At 45.5% G+C, this 27014-nt stretch overlaps 1 protein-coding gene across 1 annotated transcript; it reads right to left on the bottom strand.

Moving 5' to 3' along the window:
* Positions 1-4984: 4984 nt before the first annotated feature.
* On the bottom strand, positions 4985-19239 carry LOC116942282 (keratin, type 1 cytoskeletal 11-like). Its single transcript, XM_032953988.2, has 11 exons — positions 18618-19239; positions 18167-18249; positions 17440-17596; positions 16219-16383; positions 15194-15319; positions 14066-14286; positions 12566-12639; positions 11494-11649; positions 9432-9557; positions 7473-7505; positions 4985-6336 (listed from the first exon to the last, which is right to left on the bottom strand). The coding sequence occupies exons 1-11, from the start codon at positions 19011-19013 to the stop codon at positions 6221-6223; spliced, it is 1653 nt and encodes a 550-aa protein (XP_032809879.1). The 5' UTR covers positions 19014-19239; the 3' UTR covers positions 4985-6220.
* Positions 19240-27014: the final 7775 nt, after the last annotated feature.

Consider the following 27014-nt stretch of genomic DNA (forward strand, 5'->3'; position numbering starts at 1 on the left):
TCGATTGGTCTCAGCTCGTTACGCAAACACTTGCTCGTTTTGCGAACAAATTGGGCTCAATTCAAATTGCTCGTTATCGTGAATTCCCGTAAAAATCACATTCGTTAAGCGAAGCATGCCTCTAATGCTACCATAAGTTCACTCTCGCGAATGTAATTTATTTTGTACAAACATACGGCAATTTTATCAATCCACCGCTGGATTAAAGCCGTGGGTCCTGGGGGTAAATTTGATCAAACTTCACCACGCTGGTCAGTGAGGGTTGGTGAAGATGTGGTGCATCGATGTGGAAGCATATAAGTACAGAACAACAATGTATTTTGATGGGCTGCCCTCTACTTGCCACCACGTAGCCCCGCATGACCCTATAGCAACCACAGTGGTCACTCATCCAAGCACTATCCAGTCTCAAACCAGCTTTGCTTCTGAGCCCTGACAAGATACAGGATCATTCCATGTGATTCGGTCAGAGGCGCCTGCTAACACCAGGTATTAATATAACCATGGCAAGGTAATATAGTACTCTATTCATTCTATCCTGAACAATATTTTGTCGCAGTGTTACATGTAATCCTAACCCTGAAAAACAAACTCGTATTCGGAGCGAATGGCCACGGATATTAAACATGAGTGAAGTGCTATACAGAGTAAAATGAGTATCTCCGTGTCTTTTCGTTATTCCTACTGCTCTGTATACAGTTGTGTTATATTGAGAGCCCCTTTGGGGAAAGGACGGCCAATGGCGTTGTTGTGCAATGCCATCCAATGCACAAGCAATGCTCTACATATGACTTTGTGAATGACGATGGCTTGCCAAAACCAAACAAACGGCTCACATTACAAGGGGAGGCTAAATAGAGTCACGCCGTGGACGGGTTGCTTACGCTGTTGCAGAATGCCACGAGGGTGGGGGACTTCGATGATGCACCATGCCTGGCGCCTAGCTGGGGGGGGAGCCTTTACATTTTACTTCAATTGTAAATTTTGAAAAAATAGCAATATATCAGCAAAAACACAAGCATATCGACATATTAACGAAAGATTACTTTAATGGCTGACAAATTCCTAGAGCTCAGTCTTCTGACCCAAGAGGCCCCTTTCGTGAAGGCGCGAGGAGTGCGCGGAACTGGAGATGCGCACGTACATGTCATCAACCGCCTGTCAGGCTCCGTTTGTTCCATGAAAAGTGACAAATGCGATGTGGCCCCCTGACAGTATTAGCAACAAACAGAAAGCCGATTGCGTTAAAGCATCTTCAACGGTGGTTACAGACATTTACAGTGTATTCTGAGAGCAAGGTTGATCTCACTGACCATTGTTCTTGCTTCTTCTTTGCTTGTTCACCTAGGAAAACCTCAGGAGGGTCCTGTCAAGTCTCTCGCAGGAGGTGGCGATATTGCTGCTGATGTGTAAAGCCAATTGAGTAATTTGCAGGGGTTTTTTTCCAGCATTGGGATGTTTGGCCAAAACCAGATACATTCTTCTTCTTTGGGTCTTTCGGTAAAGTCACGTAGAATGAGAATAAAATAATAAATTAATAAAATAAAATAACACAATAAAATTATCACGACGTTTCGGCCACAACACAAGTGGCCTTCATCAGGTGTTGTGGCCGAAACGTCGTGAGAATTTTATTGTGTTATTTTATTAATTTATTATTTTATTCTCATTCTACGTGACTTTACCGAAAGAACCAAAGAAGTTTAATCCTTGCAGTCACGAAAGCTTTAAATGGAAACAGATACATTCTATCGTTGTTTATGGTGGGTTAAAGAAGGTAACTGCAGAAATCTAGATAAACCTCATGTTGAACAGGGAGGAACATACAAACTCCACACAAAGATGCACTAGAGCCGACAACTGAACCCAGAGAGGCACAATAATTACCACTGCGCCACCCTGCCGTCAAATATAGCTAATTATTGTATACACTGCTGCGTTTAACTTAGAATAATAATTCATAATGTACAGCCTTTTGTCAACCAACTGCTGGTTGAAGGCCTCCTCACATAATGCTATAATGTTGGTCATTAACTATTTAACTACTTTTAAAATTTCATTTTACCAGGTAAGGCCCACTGACCTATATAGCTTTTTTCATAGCCCAATGAAGTGGCTTATTTGGAAATGTATAGCAGCCAAATACTCTAAACCAGTGGTTCTTAACCTTGTTGGAGGTACCGAACCCCACCAGTTTCATATGCGCATTCACCGAACCCCTCTTTAGTGAAAAATAAAATGTGATTTTTTTCAAATTCAAGACGTAGATATGTTTTTTACTGGTACACAAAATGAGCCGTGCATGAACATTACCTTGTTCAAAGAATAAAACCAACACAATGCATAAACTCACAACAAATTACATACCTGGAAATCAATGTGACTTCTGCTGTTGCCTTTGAGAGATCAGTTCAGATATGCGTGGCTTCACCTTGGCAAGTGCCACTCTCATGTCATTTTCACAGCAAAGTCTGTTCCTTTTCTTCGTTTTTATGTCCAGCATCCTCGAAAAGGATTGCTCACAAAGATATGTTGTAACAAATGGTATAAAAAAATCCAGGGCTTTCTTAGCAATAACTGGATACTTGTTCATTTGTCGACACCAAAACGTTGAGAGCGTTGTTGTTCTGAAGAGTTGCTGTTGAACCTGGCTCTGCTGAATTTCAATGATTTCGTCGAGGAATTCATCATTGACATCTGCTGTTTCAACAGCAAACGTGAACGGCTGTCTCACCCATGCTGGATATGACTCTCTTGTAGGGAAATATCCGTCGAGAGACTTTGCAAGCTCATCTAAGTGCGTGGCAATTGTTTGCTTCAGTTCCGTGGATACAGAAATATCTCCGATTCCAGACACATCTTCGATCTTACTTGCACAGTCGTCCAGAAGCGGGAAGTTTGCGAAGTTATTGTTCTCTGTTCGTCGTTTCCATAACGGTAGCTTTTTTTGAAAAGCCTTCAGGTGTTCTTCCGCTTCCATGATATTGACTCCACCACCCTGCATCTGCTGATTGAGATGATTGAGAGCTGCGAATATATCAGCCATGTACGCTAAAATGAGAATGAACTCAGGATTTTTGAAGCAATCTGCATGGCAGTGTTGGTGTTCTTGCAAAAACAGGGCTGATTCCACACGCATGGCAAAAACACGATTCAGCACCTGTCCCCGGGATAACCACCGAATATTAGAATGGAGCAGAAGTACCTCAAATTCAGAGCCCATTTCTTTACACAGCTCACTGAAGATGCGGTGCCTCAGAGCACTTTTTCGCACATAGTTCACACATTCCACCACAGTTTTTAATACTTCTGCCATTTTTGGAGGTAAGGTTTTTGTTGCCAACGCATGCCTGTGCAGAATACAATGCGTCACAATGATGTGTGGTGCATCGGCCTTTACTAGCGCACCAAAACCAGACTTTCTTCCCAGCATGACTGGAGCTCCGTCCGTACAAACTGCAGAAACCATATCCCATGAAAGATTGTTGTCTCTGAAGAAGTCATCCACAAGCTTCTTCACATCGGCTGCCTTCGTTGTTGTTGTAAGAGGCTTACAAAATAAAAACTCTTCTTTTATCATGTCGTCTTTCACATAGCGTACAAAAACAGCAAGCTGGCTTAGATCAGAAACGTCTGTGGTTTCGTCGAGTTGAAGGCTGAATTTTGCCGGGCTTGAAATCAGATCCGCGACTACTTGAGCCAATATGTCTTTACTCATGTCTTCTATTCTGTCACTGACGGTGTCATTTGAAAGGGGAATTTGGGATAATTTACCTTCGGCCGCTGTTCCGAGTATCAGATTCGCCATCTTTAATGCAGCTGGTTTCACAAGTGTTTCACCAATGGTGTGTGGCTTGCCCTGCTTTGCGATCAGGTAAGCAACTTCGTACGATGCTGTCAGGATCGGTTTGTAAACAGGTACAAATCCAAGAGCAGGCAGAGTGGCCCTTTCATCGAATCTGGCTCTCTTCACCCTGAATTCAGCAAGTGTTGTGTTCTTGTATTCCCCGTCTCCATGCAGCTTCAAGAAGTGTTCCTTTAGTTTTGCCGGTGCAAGACTAGAGTTGCTCAACTTGGCGTTGCAAATCATGCAGATAGGACGCTCACTCCCATCACGTTCCGTGATACATGAGAATCCATGTTGTACATATTCGTCCGACCACTTTCTTCTTTTGCCCGACATAGTTAGTATGGATAAAATATTAAAGAAATCACACGACGTACGACAACAACAGTCACACGTTGACTACTGAGTACGCACTAAATTCCCCGCAGCGCTGATTGGCCAAGCAGTGTAGCATGATCATCTGCAGCCAGTGATGGCCAAGCGGGCCGTGTGTGTCATCACAAATTTACACAATAATTCAAGTGTGTCCGGACCTCCGTGGCGGGGGCTCTGCCGAACCCCTGAGATCGACTCACCGAACCCCTGGGGTTCGATCGAACCCAGGTTAAGAACCACTGCTCTAAACGCATGTTTCTAAATGTGGAAGGAAAATCAGAGGACGCAGAGAAAAATCCACGCCACCACAGGGAGATACATGTAAATTCCAAATATACATGCGTCAGGGTCGGGGTTGAACGCACGGCCTCATGTATACCAGAACCAAAGAGTATACTTAATCATACTGGTAATTTTGGGTGATGAAAGGATTGGACCTGGGTAATCCACAAATTGCTGCGATTTATTCCATTTTTATTGCGGATTTTTGGAGTTTTGCTGTTATTTTAAACTTGACAAATTTGGACCAATGATATCAGAGGAACTTTAACATCTACTGTCCAGCAGACTGAGTGCATCGGTATGGTCAATACACCGACAGCGATGACTAAATGGTAACCAGCCCCTCCCTGTCTTCAAAGAAATGGAACACAGCGAGGGCCTCTGAGCGAATGAAATTATCCTGCTGAAATGCATTTGTTCCGGCAATTAAGAATTAATCAAACTGTGCTCCCTCCACATTGACGCAAACACAAGCGTATGTCGATTACCAACATGTTTATTGGGGAAAGCAAGCAGAAGTGCACAACATGTAAATCAGTACCAAATACCCAGGAAATAAACTATCGTTTGTTGCTTTCCATACACGTGTACCCATTGTAAAAAAAACACAAAGCGATGTCTCCTTGTGTATTGTAACATTTGTGTTGTGTGCACTTGTTTTGTGTATACGTGTGTTGTGTGTACTTGTGTTGTGTGCACTTGTTTTGTGTATACGTGTGTTGTGTGTACTTGTGTTGTGTGCACTTGTTTTGTGTATATGTGTGTTGTGTGTAATTGTGTTGTGTGTACTTGTGTCGTGTGCACTTGTGTCGTGTGTACTTGTGTTGTGTGTACTTGTGTATTTGTGTCGTGTGTACTTGTGTTGTGTGTACTTGTGTTGTGTGTACTTGTGTCGTGTGTGCTTGTGTTGTGTGTACTTGTTTATGTGCACTTGTTTTGTGTGTACTTGTGTCGTGTGTACTTGTGTCGTGTGTACTTGTGTTGTGTGTATTTGTGTTGCATGTGCTTGTGTTGTGTGTACTTGTGTTGTGTGTATGTGTGTATTTGTGTTGTGTGTACTTGTGTTGTGTGTACTTGTCATGTGTACGTGTGTCGTGTGTATTTGTGTCGTGTGTATTTGTCGTGTGTACTTGTGTTGTGTGTATTTGTGTCGTGTGTACTTGTGTTGTGTGTGCTTGTGTTGTGTGTACTTATGTCGTGTGTACTTATGTCGTGTGTACGTGTGTTGTGTGTATTTGTGTCGTGTGCATTTGTGTTGTGTGCATTTGTGTTGTGTGTACTTGTGTCGTGTGTACTTGGTCGTGTGTACTTGTGTTGTGTGTACTTGTGTTGTGTGTACTTGTGTCGTGTGTATTTGTTTGCCAAAAGCATGAGGGATATAGAGCCTCCATTTGTAAACCGCAATACGCATTCAACTTTCATTGAACACATCAATCCAAAAAAGCTTACCAATGTGCTCTGTGAACTCTATTAAGAAGTTAACACTTGTCCTTGGTATTTAATTTGCTGGCAATGGCTGAGATATATGCCCACATCAATGCGTACACATATACAGTACTGTACGTAAACAGGTGTGTTTAGAATTACAATTTCAAATCCAATTAACATTTTCATAACGTGTTAGCTGATTAAATTAATGCCGCTTAGTATTGAGACATGTAAGCTGGGCTGGAAAGTTTTGGGGAATTACGTTTTGTGAAGTATCTAAGTGCCATGTTAAGCATCGGTTGAGTCGGACAGGGTTTTCTCAGCCACTTCCTCCGTTGACTCCACCACTTTCCCATCCACGATGGTCTGAGTGATGATTACGGTTTTCGTTCTCTTGACTTCCTCTGGAACAGTTAAGATACCACAATTGTAAACTCTACAGACATTAACAATATACAGTCATTTGTTTTTGATAGAGCCCTCCTTTATCCTGGGGCATATCAGAGCACTTGACATGCAAAAAGCGGCTTGTTCACATCTCAATTGAAACATGTGAAAGGGTACCCCCGGTGGCAGGTGTCACTGTGCTGCACAAGATGACTCAGCACCTGGCCTGCCAGCGGGAATTATCCGGGCCAGTAAGGAGTGTTGATTGCTGCTCTTTGTGTTCCCAATAGAGTAATTTGCAGGTCATTTTTCAAATTTCTAAAACTTGGACAATGATGCTGGCACACAATGGCCTACTCTGCTCGCATAATGCCAGAGGGTCTTTAACGTCTGCTTTGGTGCAGATTTGAACCACGAACCTCTACAACAACCAGTCAACTCGCTAACTCTGGACCGTGTTACCACCCATGTGACATGGACCTCACACACAACTCTAGAAAAGTGCTTCCAAAATAGAGAATCAACATCCATGTCTGTTACAACCTAAGACAAATATCCCCCCGTATAGCCTTAACAGACTGTTGGGGCAAGTGCTGTTAGCGAGCACCTATGAAGGCCAGCACCTCACGCGAGGGGTGGGTGGTCAGCACCATGCCCGGCCACCTTTGTCTCCCCAGTGATGATGTTTACACACCGCACCAGGTACTCATATGAGGCTGAGTCGACCTCGGGGAGGCCAGGATAGATAATCGTCATTGGTGTTGTTTGTGAGCGGGAATGGCGCAGCGGGCTAACTGCTCCACTACCGCTCCTGTAAGACACACCTATTCCTAGACTCGCTTTTTCAAGTCTAGAAATTACATGTAGAGTATATGCCTGATGTGATACTATGCCTTATTCACATGTCCTGCCATGAGTATTTATCAGAAGCATTACAGGATGTAATTGTCATGGAGTTTTCTTTCACACCAATAACAATACGTCCCAATTTTTTGGGATAACTTAATTAGTTGCAATTAGGCAATTTGACAATTATATCAATGTTCTTTCTGTTAAAGATGTTTCCTTCTGAAAATGTTATCTGTAATTCCAGATAAAGACAGATCGTACAGAGTGAGGAGAGTGCAAAAACGGGGAGAAACATCAGGGTTACCTCGCTTGGGTTCTGGTTCTTTCACAACTTCCTCTGTAAAACAAAACAAACAGATGTCAGCATTGCCACCGATTCCCCCACTCGTGTTGAGGACTCGGTCTACAAGACTGACTGTTTCGTCTCATCTTATCTACATTCATAAAAGCCTTATTCGAAGGCGCTTTACAGGAATTAGTTTCTTTACATAAGATGTTAGTGGTTGAGATAAAGAGTGGGGTTATTGAAAGTGGTGCAGTTATGGTGACAGGAGAACAGGCAGGAGAGGTTAAGGAGGGGTTGGGGTAGGGGTTGTGATAGGGGTATGGATAGTGATACGGGTAGTGATAGGTGTTGGGGAAAGTGATAGGGGTTTGGGTAGTGATAGGGTTTTGAGTAATAATAGGGGTAGTGCTCGGGGTAGTGATAGGTGTGAGTTGGGGAAGTGATAGGGGTTGGGGTAGTGATAGGGGTTGGGGTAGTGATAGGGGTAATGATAGGGGTTGGAGTAGTGACAGGGGTTGGGGTAGCGATGTGTGGGGATCGTAATAGGGGTAGTGATAGGGGTAGTGATAGGGGTAGTGATAGTTGTAGGGGTAATGGTACGAGTAAGGGTAGTGATAGGTGTTGGCGAAAGTGATAGGGGTTGGGGTAGTCCTAGGGATTGGGGTAGTGATAGGGATTGGGGTAGTGATAGGGGTAGTGATAGTTGTAGGGGTAATGGTACGAGTAAAGGTAGTGATAGGGGTAGGCCTGGTGGTAGCTGGGGAGTGAAGGGGCAGGGAATAGGATGGGCTCGGGAGAAGATATGGGTTTTAAGGAAGGAACGGAAGCAGGTCAGTGAAGATGATTGCTCTGTGTGCTGCAGTGGGAGTTGGTTTCAGTGAAGGGGAGCAAGAAGGGAAAAGGAATGAAAGTATGACTGGGTGCAGGGCGAGGGAGGCATAGAGAGGGACACTCACCCATTCACACACTCAATTACCCACCCACTCACCCACTCATTCATTCACCCACTCACTCAATTACCCATCCACTCACCCACTCACTCACCCACTCATTCATTCATTCACCCACTCACTCAATTACCCACCCACTCACCCACAAACAAAGACCCCCCGTATAGCCTTAACAGACTGTTGGGGCAAGTGCTGTTAACGAGCACCTATGAAGGCCGGCACGGCACACGAGGGGGTGGGTGCCATTTGCTGACCACGCAGCACCTCTTACACACAGTGGGGGTTGTCTTTCCGGGCAAACGAAACAGGCGTTCCAGGCTCCTGCTTAAGCACTGTCCAGGCTCTACTCTGCTGAGTTTCTGAGCTCTAACGAGACCAGGTGCATTCCGTCAAAGTGAAGAAAAAATGTCCAAGGAAATTCGTTTAATAACAAAAACCCATGATGCCAAACTTGTCGTGCATGTGGATGATAAATACAAATTAAATCAGGCTTTGCTTCAAAATGACAGCCATTAAAATTCATGTAAATTCATCCCCAGTGCTCTTGTTGTGAATTGTTTGTCTATTTATGCTACATTATTATGATTTCTAGATTTAAAGCTTTCGTGACTGCAAGGATTGTCTTCTTACTATTGTGCTTTTTTTACCCAGGAAAGTTTAATAACGTTTTACAACTCTTTTCAGGAGGGTCCCACCAAGTGGGTGATGTTGCTACTGTGTGTGATACCAAGTGAGTAATTTGCATGCAATTTTTCAATAATGGGGTGTTTGGTCAATACCAAAGAACCCGGAGTAAACCCATGGAGAACATGGGGAGAGAGAGAGAACATACAAACTCCTGCAACAGATAGATACCTGAGTCGGGAATTTAACCCAAACGCTTATGGCTGTCAGGCACGTGTGCTACCACTGCTGCCACCCTGCCGTCCTGAGATTGTAGATGTGACTTGAACATGGACTCTACTCCACACTCCATGAAACAGCACAGGAATGAGAACAAACTGCTTCGCTGAGCCGTTTCACTCACTGGTGGTGGAGGAGCTGGTTATGGTCGTGGAGCTGGAGCTCGACGCGTCGTTTTCTACGACAACGGAATTAGAAGCGGCGCTAGAGGCGCCGTCACTTGAAAGCGAACTGGTCTGGCTGGTGGTCTCTGTTAAAAGATCGTCACCACCACAATAAAAAAGTGAAGCATATGAACATTATAGATACAACAAATATATAGTTCCGTATACAGCATGAACAAAAAGTCTATGTAGTGAACATGTGTGGTGCCACCGCAGCGGAGCAGCTCGGCCGGCGCTGCCCTCTCCTTGCACCCCCCCCCCACCACGAACGCACGCACGCCCCACTAAACACTCACATGCACCCCCGTAGGGTCTCGAGGAGGGATCACCTGGTACAATGGGTTTTCACCCGAGGACCCCATTAACAGGGACGTTCTACGGTTTCCCCGGACCAGGAAATTGGCTGTACCCCCCAGATCGGATTACATGGCAGCCCCCCCAAAAAGGGGGCATAGAGCTTTACAGGCAAATTGGGTCAGAGTTCTTCTGGAGTGGCGGAGAATACCAGTCGCCCTCAGCGTCCGTGGGACGCCTGCAGGGTGCAGCTGAAAACAATTGCCCAGGCAAAGTCTCCGAGGCGGGCATCTTCCCCAACCCCCATCATGCAGCTGGAAAGGTGAGTAAGTATGGGGGGAGGGGGCCAATTCAGCCCAGCTTGGAGGATAGACGCACTCTGCGATGGCTAGGTGATAGGTTAGGCGCTGTCCGAAGGGTACTGGCTGGAGGGGGCCATAAACAGGAGTTCCCTATTCGCTCCGGGAAATAAATCTTAGCACAGACTGACGTTTGACGCGTGGTGCATGTGTGCGTGTGAAGAACGGTGGGACAGCGAACGGTGTACGACGGTGTGTGGGCAAATATAAATCAGTGTGGGTGTGACGCGCGCGCATATTAAAATATCAACGGTTGCCCGTGCCGGCGCGTGTCTATGGGAGCATCACAGTGTTAACGGTGAGACACACACGTGTGTCACTAGTGTCTGTGCGTGCACTGCAGTGTTAACGGTGAGACACGCGAGTGTCACTAGTGTCTGTGCGTGCACCGCAGTGTTAACGGTGAGACACGCGCGAGTGTCACTAGTGTCTGTGCGTGCACCGCAGTGTTAACGGTGAGACACGCGCGAGTGTCACTAGTGTCTGTGTGTGCACCGCAGTGTTAATGGTGAGACACACGCGAGTGTCACTAGTGTCTGTGTGTGCACCGCAGTGTTAATGGTGAGACACACGTGAGTGGGTGGGGGGCGCGTGAGCGCCGATTAATTTATTAATATCCGGACCGCGCGGGAGCGTTCGCCTTGTTGACACAACGGCTTAGTGGAAATTATTAATTAAATCCCATACAGTGGCGAGTCAAACAATTACGTAATCCATGCGGGGAGGAGGTGATTGACTCCCCCCCCCCAATGGCGGGTGGGGGGGAGGGCATCAGCCTCCACCAATTAGAAGTGGTGCCCCTCCCCCGCCCGTGGTGGGTGAGGGGGAGGTCGGCCCCCACCTAATGGGGAGTGAAGGGGAGGGGCATCAGCCCCCACCAAGTAGACGTGGCGCCCCCCCCCCCGCTCGTGGTGAGGGAGGGGGAGATCAGCCCCCACCTAATGGGGAGTGGGGAGGGGGGAATTAGCCCCCACACATGTATCAATTGTGCTAGATGTTAACTACGATCGTGTGAATGTGAAAGGGAAAGAACGAATTATCCAACTGCATGGTAAAACATTTCCGTCTCAAGTTGTGTCGAGGTTTTCGACGTCATTCTGCCAAAAATAGGTGGTCGTTCTCGTGCAAACTCGGGCCTATTCGAATAGCAATACGCGGCCACCATTCTGCAAGGTTTTTATGGATACCAACTGATTTGTAGTAGCTTTTACCTCCCAGAATGGGGTCTGATGTCGCTAAATTGACGCATGCATACAGATAACACGAATATTATGAAGACGTTGTTGGCAGACACTTTCTGCTTCACTGAGCGTGAGCTGTGATATCTAGTTAGGCAAGATGAGAGATGCAGGGTAGCACTACGACTCACTGGTGGTGTTGGATGTCACGGCAGTGCTGGCTCCTCCTGTGGTGCTGGATCCTCCTGCGCTCTTTGTGGCAGAGGAAACGGAAGATGAAGCAGCCCCAGAGCCAGAGCTGGACCCGGTGGTACTTGAACTTTGGTAGCTGGAGCTGCTCTCTGTCACTGAGAATGTCATCAGATTCAGAGAAGATATGCATGTGGCAGAGCATTCACCTTCAGAGCATCGGTCTCTAAACTGTGGAATGAGCCGCCCCGATCTGTAAGGGAGGGTGCCTTCTGGCTGTTTTTAAATAATATTTATATGATATAGAATTTACACTCGTGTAAATGATATTTTATTACTTGCTTCATCTGTTTTAAAGTATTTGTTTTGCACCATTCCTATTATTGTCCATCATTATGTACGCTGATATATACATTTATAGTCTATTGCTCTGTTACTGAGAATGCAGTCACATGATTCTCATTTGGCATCACGAGCAGCAGTCCAATGTGCACTAAGTCCCCCTCTTGTGAACGTGCTGAGGTGCAGTCTATTCATCGCTTAACCGACCATTGTAAACATTGCACGTTCACACAGGAGGGAGGAGGGACGGTTACTCTTGTGCGTCAAGCAACACCTGTTGCCATCAGATGGGTTACCAGACTCGGCATACAGTTCTAATATTTTTTTGCCAGATGCTTTTCAAATGCCATACGAAAGAAGATGAGTAGCAGCAATCCATGTTGTGTAACGGTGTGTGTAATACATACATGGGGATCTGAGTGTGTTTAGCTGTACAGTATATCGTGCATTGTTAAAGGTAAGTACAGTAAAATAAATATATTCTTTGGAAGCGACCGTACCACTCTGTACTACGTATGGGGGGGAAACACATTTTGTGAAATGGAGCAGAAGATAATGCTATATTTTCACCACGATAAAATCAACTCGCTGTGCATGGGAATATTTTCATGAGTGAGCACGCACATTTACACTCAATAGATTTTATTTGCCTTACTGAAGTCTCTAAACTTGATGAATGCAAGCACGTGTGATTGTACGACCATGCAGGTAAATGTTCAGAACACACAGTACCTCCTTTGTGACCAGCACCAAAGCTGAAACTCGACTGCATCGAGTGCGAAGATTCCGAGGAGATATTCTTCAGCCTGCGGGGATCGGGGTGTTGGGGAGATCACAGGTGAGGGAGGAGGATGCATGATTAAAATATGTCATGAGCATTCTATACACTTTTTTTTATTTTCCCAGGTAAGGTTCATTGAGCGATATAGCTCTTTTTCAGAGGCTACCAGGCCACAAATAATAGCTCAACGAAGTGACTTATCACGTGGAAAATTATAGCAGCCAAATACTTAAACGCATGTTCTAAATGTGGAGGGAAAACCAGAGGACCCTGGAGAAAAATCTACGCAACCATGGGGAGAACATGCAAACTCCAAGTATACAGGCGTCAGGGTCGGGATCAAACCCACGAGGTCCTGTATACCAGGCGAGGGAGTTGACATCTAGCCCCCATTGCACCCCCTCACATTCACTCAAATCGCCTTTTAATAAAGACCCATATGGCAGATTTTCACTATTTGGGTGTTATATAAAAATAATGAGCTTAAAATCCGTGCATTTATTGTGGAGTAATATAGCTGTTTGTCGTGTGCCACGCTTCCCCTGAAATCCTCAAATATTTTGAGGACTCATTCCTCCTGTAATACGCGACACACGGCATCAGTGCAAAAAGAAAATCCCGAATCATAAGTCTAATCTCCGCGGTGCACCAATCATTATTTAGTCCACAATATGATCCCCTGATATCAGTGCAAATGATTGGATTTATGCTATACATCAAACATAGCTGTAGGGTCTCACAGAAGGAAGCAATGGTGGTGTCATCACACCTGATTATTTGACATGACCTTCTCACCTTGACCTGTGCAAAGCAATAGCCATTCTTGCTCTCATTAAATGTAACTGATTGTGGTCAGCGTTAGGAGTAGAGATTGTTAGTGCAGATGCCTTCCCGAGACTCAACGTGAGCTGAGTATGGACAAATAGTGACATGTCTGGGAACATTTAGCACAAGGTTAACCTTACAGTGCAACATGTTGTGAGTCATGGACAAGTATCTCCACCTGCCACTATGTGACGAGAGCCAGTGCACTCGTGTTTGCATTTGCGGGCAGTGACGTGATACCAGCGGTAGTGCATTCACCCCTTTTTCCGGAGGTTCGTGGTTCGAATACAGCATGCCGCCCTGGTTCATACTATTGGGTGCGTTAACCACAAAATACCCACCACCGTCTGCGTCACAGAGGACGTTAAAGATCCCCTGATGTCATCCTTGGGTGCCAGTGTCGTGGTCCAAATTTGCCAATTTAAAAAAATACCTGCAAATTACTGAATTGGGATTACACATTGCAATCACCTCCCCCAAATGTAAAACTACTTCAGACTGTGTCAGTGAAACATGGCACATTCACGATAGCCTTTTGCAATGAGAATGGCACGAATACCATCTGTACTCAATGACAATAATCATTATTATTACAATGATTATGTAACTAGAGCTAGTACATGTACCGGCTGTCTTCTCCCTCCAGAAGCCTCCTGTAGGTGCTGATCTCCTGCTCAAGCTTCATCTTCATGTTGAGCAGCTCTGCGTAGTCCTTCAGCTGTTGGTTGATGCCCACTCGCACGGAACCCAGCTCTCCCTCCAGCATCTGGATATGCACGGTGTAGGATGCCAGGTCGCGGGCATTGCGGTCCTCCGTATCGTACTGCTGATCTTCCAGAGAGCGAATCTGGTTGTCGTGGAACAGAGAGAGAGATGTGGATAAGATAATGTATAATCTTAGTTCTTTCGGTAAAGTCGAAACGTCGTGAGAATTTTTATTGTTTTATATATTTTATTATTTTATTGTTTCCCTTCAACGTGACTTTACCGAAAGAACTAAGAATATGAATTACTGGAGTCACGAAAGCTTTAAATCAAAATTTAAGATAATGTATTTGAAGTTTTGTGACAAAATGGATGAACGGGACAGTGAGTGCCATTACATCATTAAAACTCAAATATTTCAAATCAAGATCAAATATTTTGTTTAAACCCAGAAGAGGTGTGCGCAGTTGTGGGTCCTGGAGCAAGGAATGCATTTCCTTGCTCCATTTCCTGTCTCTCCATAGCCCAGCATCTGGACCTTCAGGCCCAGAGGCTCCCCGTGTATTTGCACTGCCTGCAGCACAGTCGATAGCTACGTCACTGAGTGCAACTGTGACGTATGTGTGTGATAACCGTGGTGTATGTGTTAGGTAACTGTGGTGTATGTGTGTGGTAACTGTGGTGTATGTGTAAGGTAACTGTGGTGTATGTGTGGTAACTGTGGTGTATGTGCGTGGTAACCGTGGTGTATGTGTGAGGTAACTGTGGTGTATGTGCGTGGTAACTGTGGTGTATGTGTGTGGTAACTGTGGTGTATGTGTGTGGTAACTGTGGTGTATGTGTGTGGTAACTGTGGTGTATGTGTAAGGTAACTGTGGTGTATGTGTGGTAACTGTGGTGTGTGTGTGTGGTAACTGTGGTGTATGTGTGTGGTAACTGTGGTGTATGTGAGGTAACTGTGGTGTATGTGTGTAGTAACTGTGGTGTATGTGTGGGGTAACTGTGGTGTATGTGCGAGGTAACCGTGTACAGGGCACAGTGATTCTCACGAGGCCTCGCAGTGACTCGAGCTCGGTCATGAGGCTCTGCATGGCGTGCCTCGTCTCCGACATCTCGCTCTGGGCGGCCAATGCAGCTTGACTTTGCTGTGCACCTTGCACCACGACACTTTCCGCCTGAACACAAACGCATCTTTCGCATCAACTCAATACTCATAATTCACATTCCAAGGTCAATTAGACAGACTCATGATTGTTTTCCCCCTATTTTAATGGTTTTAACAACTTTAATACCAACTTTAATTCGGCATCCCTCAATAATAAATAGAATTGTTATCTACGTGCAACCTGTCTGCCACTTTTGGCACCAGGTCTGGCATCCGACATTGGATCATTAAGCGTGCCCTACATGATCGGCAATTTCACGCACGCTGATGAGAGGCTCACTGACGCGGATGATATTGCCGGATAACGGTCTCGCATGGTAATTGTAATTGAGGGAAAATGCTCGAAGTTGAGCTCCACATCTCGTGGGCCAAGACTAAGATTCAGAAAATGGGTGCTCGCCGAGCAGCGCCACAACCTCGCCATGAACGGCCAGATGGTCGAAAGCGTTCACAACTCCATCTATCTTGGAAGCCTGTGAAGTTGAGAGAGGGCGCCAGTATTTTACGGTGACCACTGCTGCATCCAACGCGATGACTGCGTGGAGTTGCACAGTTGCATGTGCGTGTGTGTGCAATGTGAAGAGCGGTAGTGTAGGGGAGCGGTAGTGTACTCGTTAGCGTGCTGCACTACGGACCAGGCGACCCGAGTTCGATTCTCGCTCACGGCCAACACTGGTGAGGATTATCTGAATCGTTCCTGGGCCTCTCCTAGGTTGACTCAGCCTCAAATAAGTACCGGGAGTGGTGTGTAAACATCGCCACTGGGGAGACGAAGGCGGCCGGGCATGGTGCTGGCCACCCACCCCTTCGTGTGTCGTGCCAACCTTCATAGGTGCTACTCGCTAACAGCACTTGTGCCAACAGTCTGTTACAGGCTATATGGGAAGCCTTGTGCGTGTGGTCCAGCACCTGCTTGTTGAAGGCCATCTCTGCGTTGGCGCGGTTCACGGCGATTAAGCCCTCGTACTGCGCCCGCATGTCGTCCAAGATCTTGTGGAGGTCCTGGCCCCTGGTGCTGTCGACCTCCACCGACATGTTGGCGCCGGACAGCTGGGCCCTGAGAGCGGCCAGCTCCTGCACGGCACGAGCGAGAGACCATTACTGCCCCCCATCTGCATGGCAATCGATCGCACGCACGCGTGGGACTAAGCCAACCCTCGGACATGCACGGTGCGACACTTTCCGTAGTCAGCAATAGACTGAGTCGACTGTTGTATTTTAACCGCATAAGGAATTTGAAATAAATGAAGTGTGAAGCATGCTAATTGCATCTCACAACACTGTACAATAGTTACATGCATCTTGACTTAAAGCTTTCGTGACAGCAGGAATTCATATTATTTGGGCCTTTCGGTAAATTCACATAGATAGGTTGATGAAGATCGCTTGTGTTGTGATCGAAACGTCGTAGTTTTTTTGTTATTTTCTTTCCACCTATCTACGTGACTTTACCGAAAGACCAAACGAATATTATATGCATCATCGCATTTCTGTGGTAAATTCTATTTATAGCAATATAATGAAATAAATAAAATACTCAGAACATAAAAAATTAATAAGCAAATAAAATAATGGTATAAAACAAAAGGTATAAACAACAAACGAATGATCACAATGTAGGTATATAAGACATTATGTATGGTAAAAAGGTCTGGCTCAGGGGTCAGCCGCATGCAGCTCTTTGGCTGCCTCCTTGCAGGCTGCCGTTTAAAATAAACGGAATTCTTCAAACATAATTTAACGTAAAGATAATTGATTAAATACGGCAGGGAATGGGTCACTGTGGAATGTCTTGGTGAAAACAATATGTACAACAGTCAAATTGTGAAAGAATAACGAAGGGGGGAAAAACTAAATATATGCAGTTCATTCCATCACCTATTTGTTTATTTAAGTCAGAATGCATTTGTCATCTGCTGTATGCTTGCTGCTGTGTTTGTGTACGTGTGCAAGTCGCTCTCAAAGACAAAACAAATGGCTCTTCTACTTTGAAAGGTTGCCGACCCCTGGTCTAGCTCTTAGCTCCTCACCACCAGCAAATAGCCATTAGTCCACTCAGTGACAACCCAAAGCACAATCCCAAACACACAGCAACATCACTCCTTTGCACGAGCTAAAAAAGCAACTCACATTTTCGTGGTTCTTTTTCATGAAGATCAACTCCTCTCTCAGGGCCTCGATGTCGCCCTCCAGGCCCATGCACGCCATCCCGTACTCGTCCAGGAGGCCCCTCAGGTTCCCGATGTCCGTCTCCACCGACATGCGCAGTGCCGCCTCCGTCTCCCACCTGAGAAGCACGTGGCCGGCAGCCCACAAGAGTTTCCCTTTACACACTGCGATGGTGGTTCAAGTTGGCTGTTTATGCATTACCGGTAACCGCGTCGAAAATACGGTACAAACACCAAAACTTGTTATCGGTTTGACACATAGGCAGACATATCTGGGAAATTAGGGGAGTTCGAACTCGCTACCCACAGGTCACCAGTTCGAATCCATTCCTGACGCGGTAGTTAAATCAATGGTGCAGGTTCGTCAAAAACGCTGCCCACCCCCACCATCCTCTCCGCCTACATCCAGCCAGCAGGATACAGCACAGTCGATCCAGTAAGTAGATCGTGTATGGTGGGGTAAAGTGTGGGTACGCCCACCTCTTCCTACTAAAATTCAACTGGAAATGATTACAAGTTCTGAAAACGATTATCGCTTTGCCCATTATCATTTAACCCTGATTAAAACTGTGATGTTTGGCGCAGTGATGTGGATGCTATACTATTAGCTCTGAGGCTATGCATCCCCTCCCAGGTGACCTCCTGACCTCACGTTATGCCCGGCAAGACCGCACATGCTCTCCACTCACTTGCTGCGGAAGTCATCTGCGGCCAATCTTGCGTTGTCTATCTCCAGGCTGATTTTTGCATTCTCCAATATTTGGACAAAGATCTGTAAAGGGATGGCGGGACAGAAAAGAAAACACGCGGCAATATTTTAACGAGCCAACTCGACAGACATCTATAATAGTGTTTTTTCTTAGATCGCATAAATATGAATGTGTCGTTAAACCTACCACCACCCGACACAGCCAAGTGGTAAGGTTTGTGTAAACAAAAGATGCCAAATCGTTACTCGTTCAGCACACTGGTGTGTTGGAGAGTAAACCCACAACATTTACAATTCGATTGCGTCATTTCGCCAATAATTTAAACCAGCCTCATCAGGCGACAGCCAGAATTGTGGAGAAGTCAACAATGTCGATGGACATCGTCAATGCGCACAAGGTGAGCGAGACAAGACAGGAGGAAATCTCTAACCTTTTCCCGCAGGTCCTCGATAGTGGAATAGTAAACACTGTAGTCCTTTGCGGTGGACCCTTTGCCTTGCAGCATCTCTTTGATTTTGAGCTCTATGGCCTGGTTTGCCGATTCCAGGTATTTAACTTTGTCCAGGTATTCGGCAAGACGCTCGTTCAGGCCTTGCATCTCCACCTTTTCACTCACACCGCCGCCTTGTCCCCCCACGATCATCTTGAACTGTGAGCTCCCCCACCCACCCGCGCCGCCTCCCGCGAAGTTCCCCCGACCAAAGCTGGCCGAAGAAATCTGGCAGCTACTGCCACCATAGACGCTGGCTGCTCCGCTGCGACCCAGGACAATTCCCCCTCCATATCCTCCGCTGACTGAGCGTGAACTGGAGCTGTAGTACGTCATCCTAATAAGATCTGCTTTGTGGTGATTACAGTTAAGCTACAATTTGCAAGGGTATGTTTTTAGCGAATCGATTTTGACCTAAAAGATTAACCGAGTGTCCGATGCGCGGGGAGAGTGCAGTCTTCTAGGAAGTCGCAGACGTAATAATTTGAACACGCAAGCGGCAAATTTTGCAAGTGAGGCACGCGCAGGTTTGGCTACGGCTGTGCCTGAAATTTCTAGCCAGGGTTGGCACCTTTTAAGGTTGAACATTGTGGGAGGGCTCTTTCAATGGCAGACATTGATTGATCGATGATCCAATAAGAAATCAAGAACACAAGCCTCGGGTGATAGGAGGCTCGGAGTGGGTATAAGGGAGGGGTTAAGCTGTTGCATGTTTGTAAAAAAAAAGTAATAGCTAGGAAGCATCGTAATCATAATAAATAATTTATAACCACACCTTTATTTGACCATAATTCACCACGCTGGACAATTTCGATTTGTGAAGGGGTTAGGGGGCCTCGGGACCGCTTCAGATCGCGCGCTTCTGATGTCAGTCGTGGCCCGGAGGGGATGCATAGCCTGGTTCCGAGTGCAGCGCAAACAACTGCACCACCGCTCCACACGGAAGCATCGTAGTAACTACTTGCACGTCGAGTCCCACGCGCTGTGATCCCCTCAAGCGACAGCTCCGTGTGTGTGGCTGTGGATGTGTACGTGGGAGCGGTAGTATAGCGGTTAGCACGCTGCACTAAAACCCCAGCGACCCGAGTTCGATTCCTCGCTCACGGCCGACAACAGTGAAGATGATCTGAAACGGTCCTGGCCTCCCCTATGTCAACCAGTGCCAGATTATTCTCGCAGCAAAAGTAGCTACATATGCTACGGGACCCACACTTTCAAGGGCCCCGCGCTAAATGCTTTCAAGCTATCAATTCCGGTTCAGTGATTCTGCACTTGCTCTATTACTATAGTACTATACTGCATTCAACTTTTATGAACGACTGGGTGTTTAAGGTTAGCGATTTGTCGTATTATTTGGCTGTATAGAAAATGAAAAAATACAATTACTTTAATATGCAAGTGAAAAATGTGTGTTTTAATGTTTTTATTTTTATTTCGGGCCCCTTTATAACATATGCTACAGGCCCCGTACTAGCTTAATCCGGCACTGATGTCGACTCAACCTCAAGTGAGTGTCTGCTGCGATGTGTAAACATTTCCGTGCCGGTCTTCATAGGTGCTCGCTAACAGCACTTTCCCCAACAGTCTGTTCAGGCTACAAGAGGGATCCTTGTATTTTTGTACGTGCAAACTTCAGTGGTGGTTGCGGGTTGTCGTTGCAGTGTCCTGTCCCAGGGCTGCCAGCCAATTCCAATCACCTCGATTCGTTTTGTAGCCAAGCACATCAGTGACAATTGTGAACTACTCTGGTCGTGATGATTGCATGTAATCGTATATCTCAGTGCCATAAGTTCCTTCAGTTCCTCAGTGAGCTGGCGTATGGCAAATTAAAGTATTTTTTTCATAATTACGTTTTTCTTAACACGTAGATTTTCAGAGCCAATATTATCATTATTAATTGATCTTTGGGTTAGGCCACCTAGATCTGGCCAAAATTTTGTCGTTCATTCCCTCCACCACCCGACACAGCCAAAAGAGTTCGACCATCACGTGTACAAGCGTTTTAACAAAGTGGCAATTAAAATTACAGGTAGTCCCCGACTTACGATGGAGATGCGTTCCGACGACCCCATCGTAAGTCGAAAATTCCGTAAGTCGAAAATGGCCTAGCCTACCAAGGAGTCTTAAAGAATGGTGATAATTTAGCAAAACAGTGCAATTTACAGTACCGTACTGTATAAACTATATACTGCATGTATTTATTAATTACAATACTTTATTGCAGAGTAAAATTTTAAGTAAAAAGCAAGGTAAATTCTTAGGCTACCTATATGAACTGCATTTTCATAGAATTTTTTTTAGGAAACAATCCTATCTGCTATAAAAAAACTTTTAACATGCATTGAACGTATGTATCGTATCGTGGTAACCCTAAAATGAAATCGCTAAAGCTATGTATCATACATGCATTGAACGTATCGTAACGTATCATATTCTACTGTGCTCACCAAGATTCTGTCCGTCGTCTGCATACTTGAACGATGTTAGGTTGTTGATGGCTACATTAACTTAGTTGTCGGAAGAGGAGGATGGCGATGATGCAATTCAGTATCGTACCTCGTAACGCTGCTGCGTTTGCCTGCCGCGCGAAATTAAAAATATTTTACAATTTTGTCATATCGCTATCGCCATCGTTAAATCGAAATATCGAAAGTCGGACCATCGTAAGTCAGGGACTACCTGTATTATTGTTTCAGCTCACCGGTCAGTTGAAGAACAATGATCACAACCATAATTTGCAAATTAGATATGAAGATTTTTCCCTTGAAACTACCTCAAGCATTTTCGGGACAAGATCAAGGAAATTAGACTACTGCGTGACCTGTGACTGCATTGCGCGCTGTTCTGCAGATGTCTGGAATGCTCTTCCTTTTGATAAGAGGAAGCCACTGGAGCTATGCACTTTTTACATCTAGATTTTAAACGAATTTCTTTAAAACTGTTTTTATACCACAACGCTACGGTCCTACACGTCTGCGTTGGTTTTCTAACCGAGCCGCCTATCCCACTATGCACCACTCACCTGTCCATGGAAGTTGTACACCCCCCCCCCCACCGCGGTTGAATCAATATAAATAACTCGCCTTTTGCCCGTCCAAGGACGGATGTATTGCAGTAAATCTGAACTTGCGAGCGAAAAGCAGACCGCGACGTGATATTCATTGCATCAATGCGTGTGCAGTTAGTAAGGGCGCGGTGACACAGAGCTATTTTATTTTAAAGTTATAATCCCTTGTTCATCATGACGTCCTTTTTACTTCGATGTCTCAACAGCGTTACGGAGATCACGTGACGTGAGGGTTCTGCCTTTGTAGTGAGGGTTGTGAGTTGACGCTGAGGAGGGGGGAGGAGGTGCCTCAGCCCCCCATGTGGAGTGACGTCTGCCGCTAATTATTATGAATGGAGGGGGGGGGGGTGTCCATTTGGAGGGCGTCACCTGCTCATGAATATTAATTAGGGGGTTGGTCGATGCGGAGTGACGTCACGAGCGTTAAGGACAGACATTCCTGGGTGATTTTCGTATGTATTATAGTATGTAGTGTAGAATGTAGTGTAGTATGTAGAGTAGTATGTAGTATAGTATGTAGTGTAGTATGTAGTGTAGTATGTAGTATAGTATGTAGTGTAGTATGTAGTGTAGTATGTAGTATAGTATGTAGTGTAGTATGTAGTGTAGTATGTAGTATAGTATGTAGTGTAGTATGTAGTGTAGTATGTAGTATAGTATGTAGTGTAGTATGTATTATAGTATGTAGTGTAGTATGTAGTGTAGTATGTAGTGTAGTATGTATTGTAGTATGTAGTGCAGTATGTAGTGTAGTATGTACAACAACAGAAACTGCTTTTTATGTTGTCCCTTCCCCACACCTCCAATCAGCACGGTTGGCTACCTACGGTGCGAAATAAGTTCAACTTCCATACATCATATAGGTGTCAAATTTAACTTAGCATCATTGTTTTTTTTCTTCAGCCAATCGAGCCCAGTGAGATAACCTCAACCCAATGCAAAGGCAACCACAGGTGCCTGAAACCCACGTCTCAGCATTGCCGGCTGAGTGCGCTGTTGTGGTAATGGCTCCCTTGCGAATTCAATAATTTCAAAAGTAATCATTCACTGTGTTCTATTCGGTAAAGTCACGTAAAAAAAATTCACGACGTTTCGGCCACAACACAAGTGGCCTTCATCAGGTGAAGGGACCGTGCTGTCATGAGGACAGCGTTGGAGTGACAACAGCCAAGCCCAGGTCGCGTCCTTTAAGCTGTGTGGGAGGAAGCAAAACGCTTGACAAAGGAATTAGTATAGAAATGAGCACGATGTACGTAGGAGGTGCATGGGCCATGATGGACCAGGAGCCGGTGGGGACCATGACGGACCAGCAGCAGGGGGGGGGGGGGGGGTGGGTAGAGTGAGTGAGTGGAGTGAGTGGAGTGAGTGAGTGGAGTGAGTGGAGTGAGTGAGTGGAGTGAGTGAGTGGAGTGAGTGGAGTGAGTGGAGTGAGTGAGTGGAGTGAGTTAGTGGAGTGAGTGGAGTGAGTGAGTGGAGTGAGTGAGTGGAGTGAGTGAGTGGAGTGAGTGGAGTGAGTGAGTGGAGTGAGTGAGTGTAGTGAGTGGAGTGAGTGAGTGGAGTGGAGTGAGTGAGTGGAGTGAGTGAGTGGAGTGAGTGGAGTGAGTGGAGTGAGTGAGTGGAGTGAGTGAGTGAGTGGAGTGAGTGGAGTGAGTGAGTGGAGTGAGTGGAGTGAGTGAGTGGAGTGAGTGAGTGGAGTGAGTGAGTGGAGTGAGTGGGTGGAGTGAGTGAGTGGAGTGAGTGAGTGGAGTGAGTGAGTGGAGTGAGTGGAGTGAGTGAAGGGGACCAGACTGTCCAGAGGACAGCGCTGGAGTGCACACAGTCAAGCTCAGACCGCGACCTCTAAGCTGTGTGAGAGGAAGCAGAGCGCCCTGACAAAGGAATTAGCATAAAAATTCGCATTTCATTGGCGGACTTAGAATGAAGGACGATGTACTGGGGGGGGGGGGGGGGAGCATGTGCAGACAGGCGAGGGGGAGAGGGGGGAGCCCACATATTGACGGTGTGAAAAGGGAATTTAAGCAGCTGCGAAAGTTTGGGATACCACTACTTAAAAAAATATACTGTACCATTGAAAATTAGCTTAATGTTTGGTTTGATTCAGAACAACTTTCCAATGGTTGCTTAATTGATGGACCAGGGGGGTGGGGGGGGGAGTGGAGTGAGTGAGTGGAGTGAGTGGAGTGAGTGCGTGAGTGGAGTGAGTCCGCCAATGAAATGCTAATGTTTATGCTAATTCCTTTGTCAGGGCGCTCTGCTTCCTCTCACACAGCTTAGAGGTCGCGGTCTGAGCTTAACTGTGTGCACTCCAGCGCTGTCCTCTGGACAGTCTGGTCACCTTCACTCACGCCACTCACTCCACTCACTCCACTCACTCACTCCACTCACTCACTCCACTCACTCACTCCACTCACTCACTCCACTCACTCACTCACTCCACTCACTCCACTCACTCACTCCACTCACTCACTCCACTCACTCCACTCACTCACTCACTCCACTCACTCCACTCACTCACTCCACTCACTGCACTCACTCCACTCACTCACTCCACTCACTCCACTCACTCCACTCACTCACTCCACTCACTCCACTCACTCACTCCACTCACTCACTCCACTCACTCACTCACTCCACTCACTCACTCACTCCACCCACTCACTCCACTCACTCACTCCACTCACTCACTCTACTCACTCACTCACTCCACTCACTCCACTCACTCACTCCACTCACTCACTCTACTCCCCCCCCCCCCCCCCCCCTGCTGCTGGTCCGTCATGGTCCCCACCCGCTCCTGGTCCATCATGGCCCATACACCTCCTATGTATATCGTGCTAATTTCTATACTAATTCCTTTGTCAAGCGTTTTGCTTACTCCCACATAGCTTAAAGGACGCGACCTGGGCTTGGCTGTTGTCACTCCAACGCTGTTCTCATGACAGCATGGTCCCTTCACCTGATGAAGGCCACTTGTGTTGTGGCCGAAACGTCGTGAATTTTTTATTTTTTGTTGTTTTTTACGTGACTTTTCCGAATAGAACCAAAGAGTATGGATCCTTGCAGTCACGAAAGCTTTAAATCTAGAATTCACTGTGTTGTTCACTGCGTTATTTACGGCTGAAGCTTTATTATTGTTATAGTGGCTCACAGTCAGCTCTAGAAACGTCCCAAGTGGGGGGGGGGGGGGGGGGGGGGGCGGTCCTGAAATGTCCAGCTTCTTAAATAGATCCCTACGTTTATCTAAATATATATGTAAAAACACGTATATTTTTATGGTATATATAAATAAGATACCAATTTTTTGGGACCTCATAGGGGGGAAGGGGGAAATTTCCCTCTTCACCCCTCCGTGTTTACGTTTTCAAAATAACAAGATGTGCATGAATATTGTATTCGTCTGGTGAACATCGTTGACTTTTCTTCTTTGGTTCTTTTGAATCGAAATGTAAATCTTTGACTTTGTTTTATTTCCAATTAAATATGTGCATGTAATGTTTATTAGTGATAATTTCTTATCATTAATGAGAAGCACAAGTTATGAAGTTGTTAATGAGAAACAAAGCTTCAAATCAAGAAAGAAACACAAGTCATAAACGACGGCAATAGGATTGTAGATGTCAGGTACGTGCACAGCATTAATTACGGCTGTCAGTTTCATTTAATGAAATTGCCATTGGCCAAGCCACATACTCGTGGAATCTTGAATGCCCTGTAGGAGAATGCAGCGCTCGGTTGCACAATTTATTATAGAGACATCGCTGTTCATTCAATCCACAGCTGTAAATCATTGCCAAGTACTCTAATCAGCTATTCTACACTTGATGAAAAAATAAGAGGCTTTACCCCGTCCAGCAAGAATACAGGAGGCGTTCAAGCACAAATAGACACCCATTACAAGGCATTAAGTCTGCATTAATCACATGTGTTCATGGTGAAACATGAAAACAAACATGTTTTGATAATGTGTGCATTGTCCTTGAAACTGATTGGCCAACAATCCTTGAAACTAATACTGAAAAAAGGATGCCATACTGTACATATTCTACAATTGTACTCCTGTAGTAAAGCACAATAGTTTACAGCTCCTTATCAATCAACTGCTGGATGAAGACCCTCCCACGCCACATCAGTCATGGAGATTGTTTAATTGTGATTGTTGGTGGAGCAGCCACCCCAGAACCAGTGTCAGTATCACTCGCCATTGACATTAGTCACTGCCAGGAATCCAACTCAGGATTCTGGATTCATAGCGTAGTTGTGTTTTCTTATCTCAAAATAGCATTTTGGTTTAGTTAACGTGTTCTTTACCTAGTCTATGGAACTTTATATAATTTGTTTAAGGAGCAAGGTAAGGTATCTTTTCAACCTATTATGTAATTGATGGTTATGTAAACATAATAATTATAGATCATTCTCATATTTATAAATTAATAATTTTTAAAAATCCGAGACCAAATTCCCACGGCAGGGTGCAGAGTAAAGCCGTCCTTCCACATGCAGAAAAATATTTATCGAAATCTTTTATTTATTAAAAAAAATGTACGTGGAAAATCTCTAAACCTTGCTCATTTGGTTGGTTGTTCACAAGAACATAAATAGTAAAAAGTACATCATAGCGTCACATATTCGACCACCTGAGGACTGAGATTTAGGTGATTTTTTTCAAAAGATCAGATTCGTGAGCATCTGCAGAAATTATAGTTACATCATCATGCACACCTGCTGCACTGGATGTAGGCAGTTGTTTGGTTAGTATGAATATGTGATATAATGCGACGTACTGTAAAACTGAAAATAAAACTATGAAAGAATTAACAGCTCCACGGGTTACATGAAGAAAATACCAAACTGTGCTGAATAGGAAAGTCGGTCAAGGTGCCCACGCTTTCACTCGTCATTGAGAGCAACGTTGGACTTTGAATGCACTGCGACATTAGATCTCTAAAAACTAGACCACAGGTAAAAAGGTATAAACATAGATGCAAATAATATTAACCACCTCATATTTGCTTACGATATAGTTCTTATATTCACTGATGGGCTACCGGGGGTTGATGTCAATTGCCTGCAGCTGGTGCAGAATACGGCTGGCAGGCTATTGACTGGTATGTCGAGGACCGGTCATAATTATAACGCCTCTGTTCCATGGACCGCATTAGCTGCGAGTGCGAGGATACATTCAAAATCAATCCTCTAACCTATAAAGCCCTACAAAACCAGGGACTCTTCTACCTGCAAGGTGTCCTTTCTCCGCACTTCCCCTCAAGACC

The sequence above is a fragment of the Petromyzon marinus genome, chromosome 14 (genome assembly GCF_048934315.1).
Source record: "Petromyzon marinus isolate PM22_M1 ecotype Great Lakes invasive population chromosome 14, UKy_Petmar_22M1.pri1.0, whole genome shotgun sequence".
Lineage (NCBI taxonomy): Eukaryota > Metazoa > Chordata > Hyperoartia > Petromyzontiformes > Petromyzontidae > Petromyzon > Petromyzon marinus.

Bases quoted from the DNA above. Each gene is read 5' to 3' on its own strand.
- LOC116942282 (XM_032953988.2), bottom strand. From the start codon at position 19,013: ATGACGTACTACAGCTCCAGTTCACGCTCAGTCAGCGGAGGATATGGA. The intron at 15,320-16,218 runs GTGCTGGACCAC...GTTTGTGTTCAG, and splicing joins AGATGGCCTTCAACAAGCAG to GCGGAAAGTGTCGTGGTGCA. The intron at 6,337-7,472 runs GTAACCCTGATG...TAACTGTTCCAG, and splicing joins AGAACCAGAACCCAAGCGAG to AGGAAGTCAAGAGAACGAAA.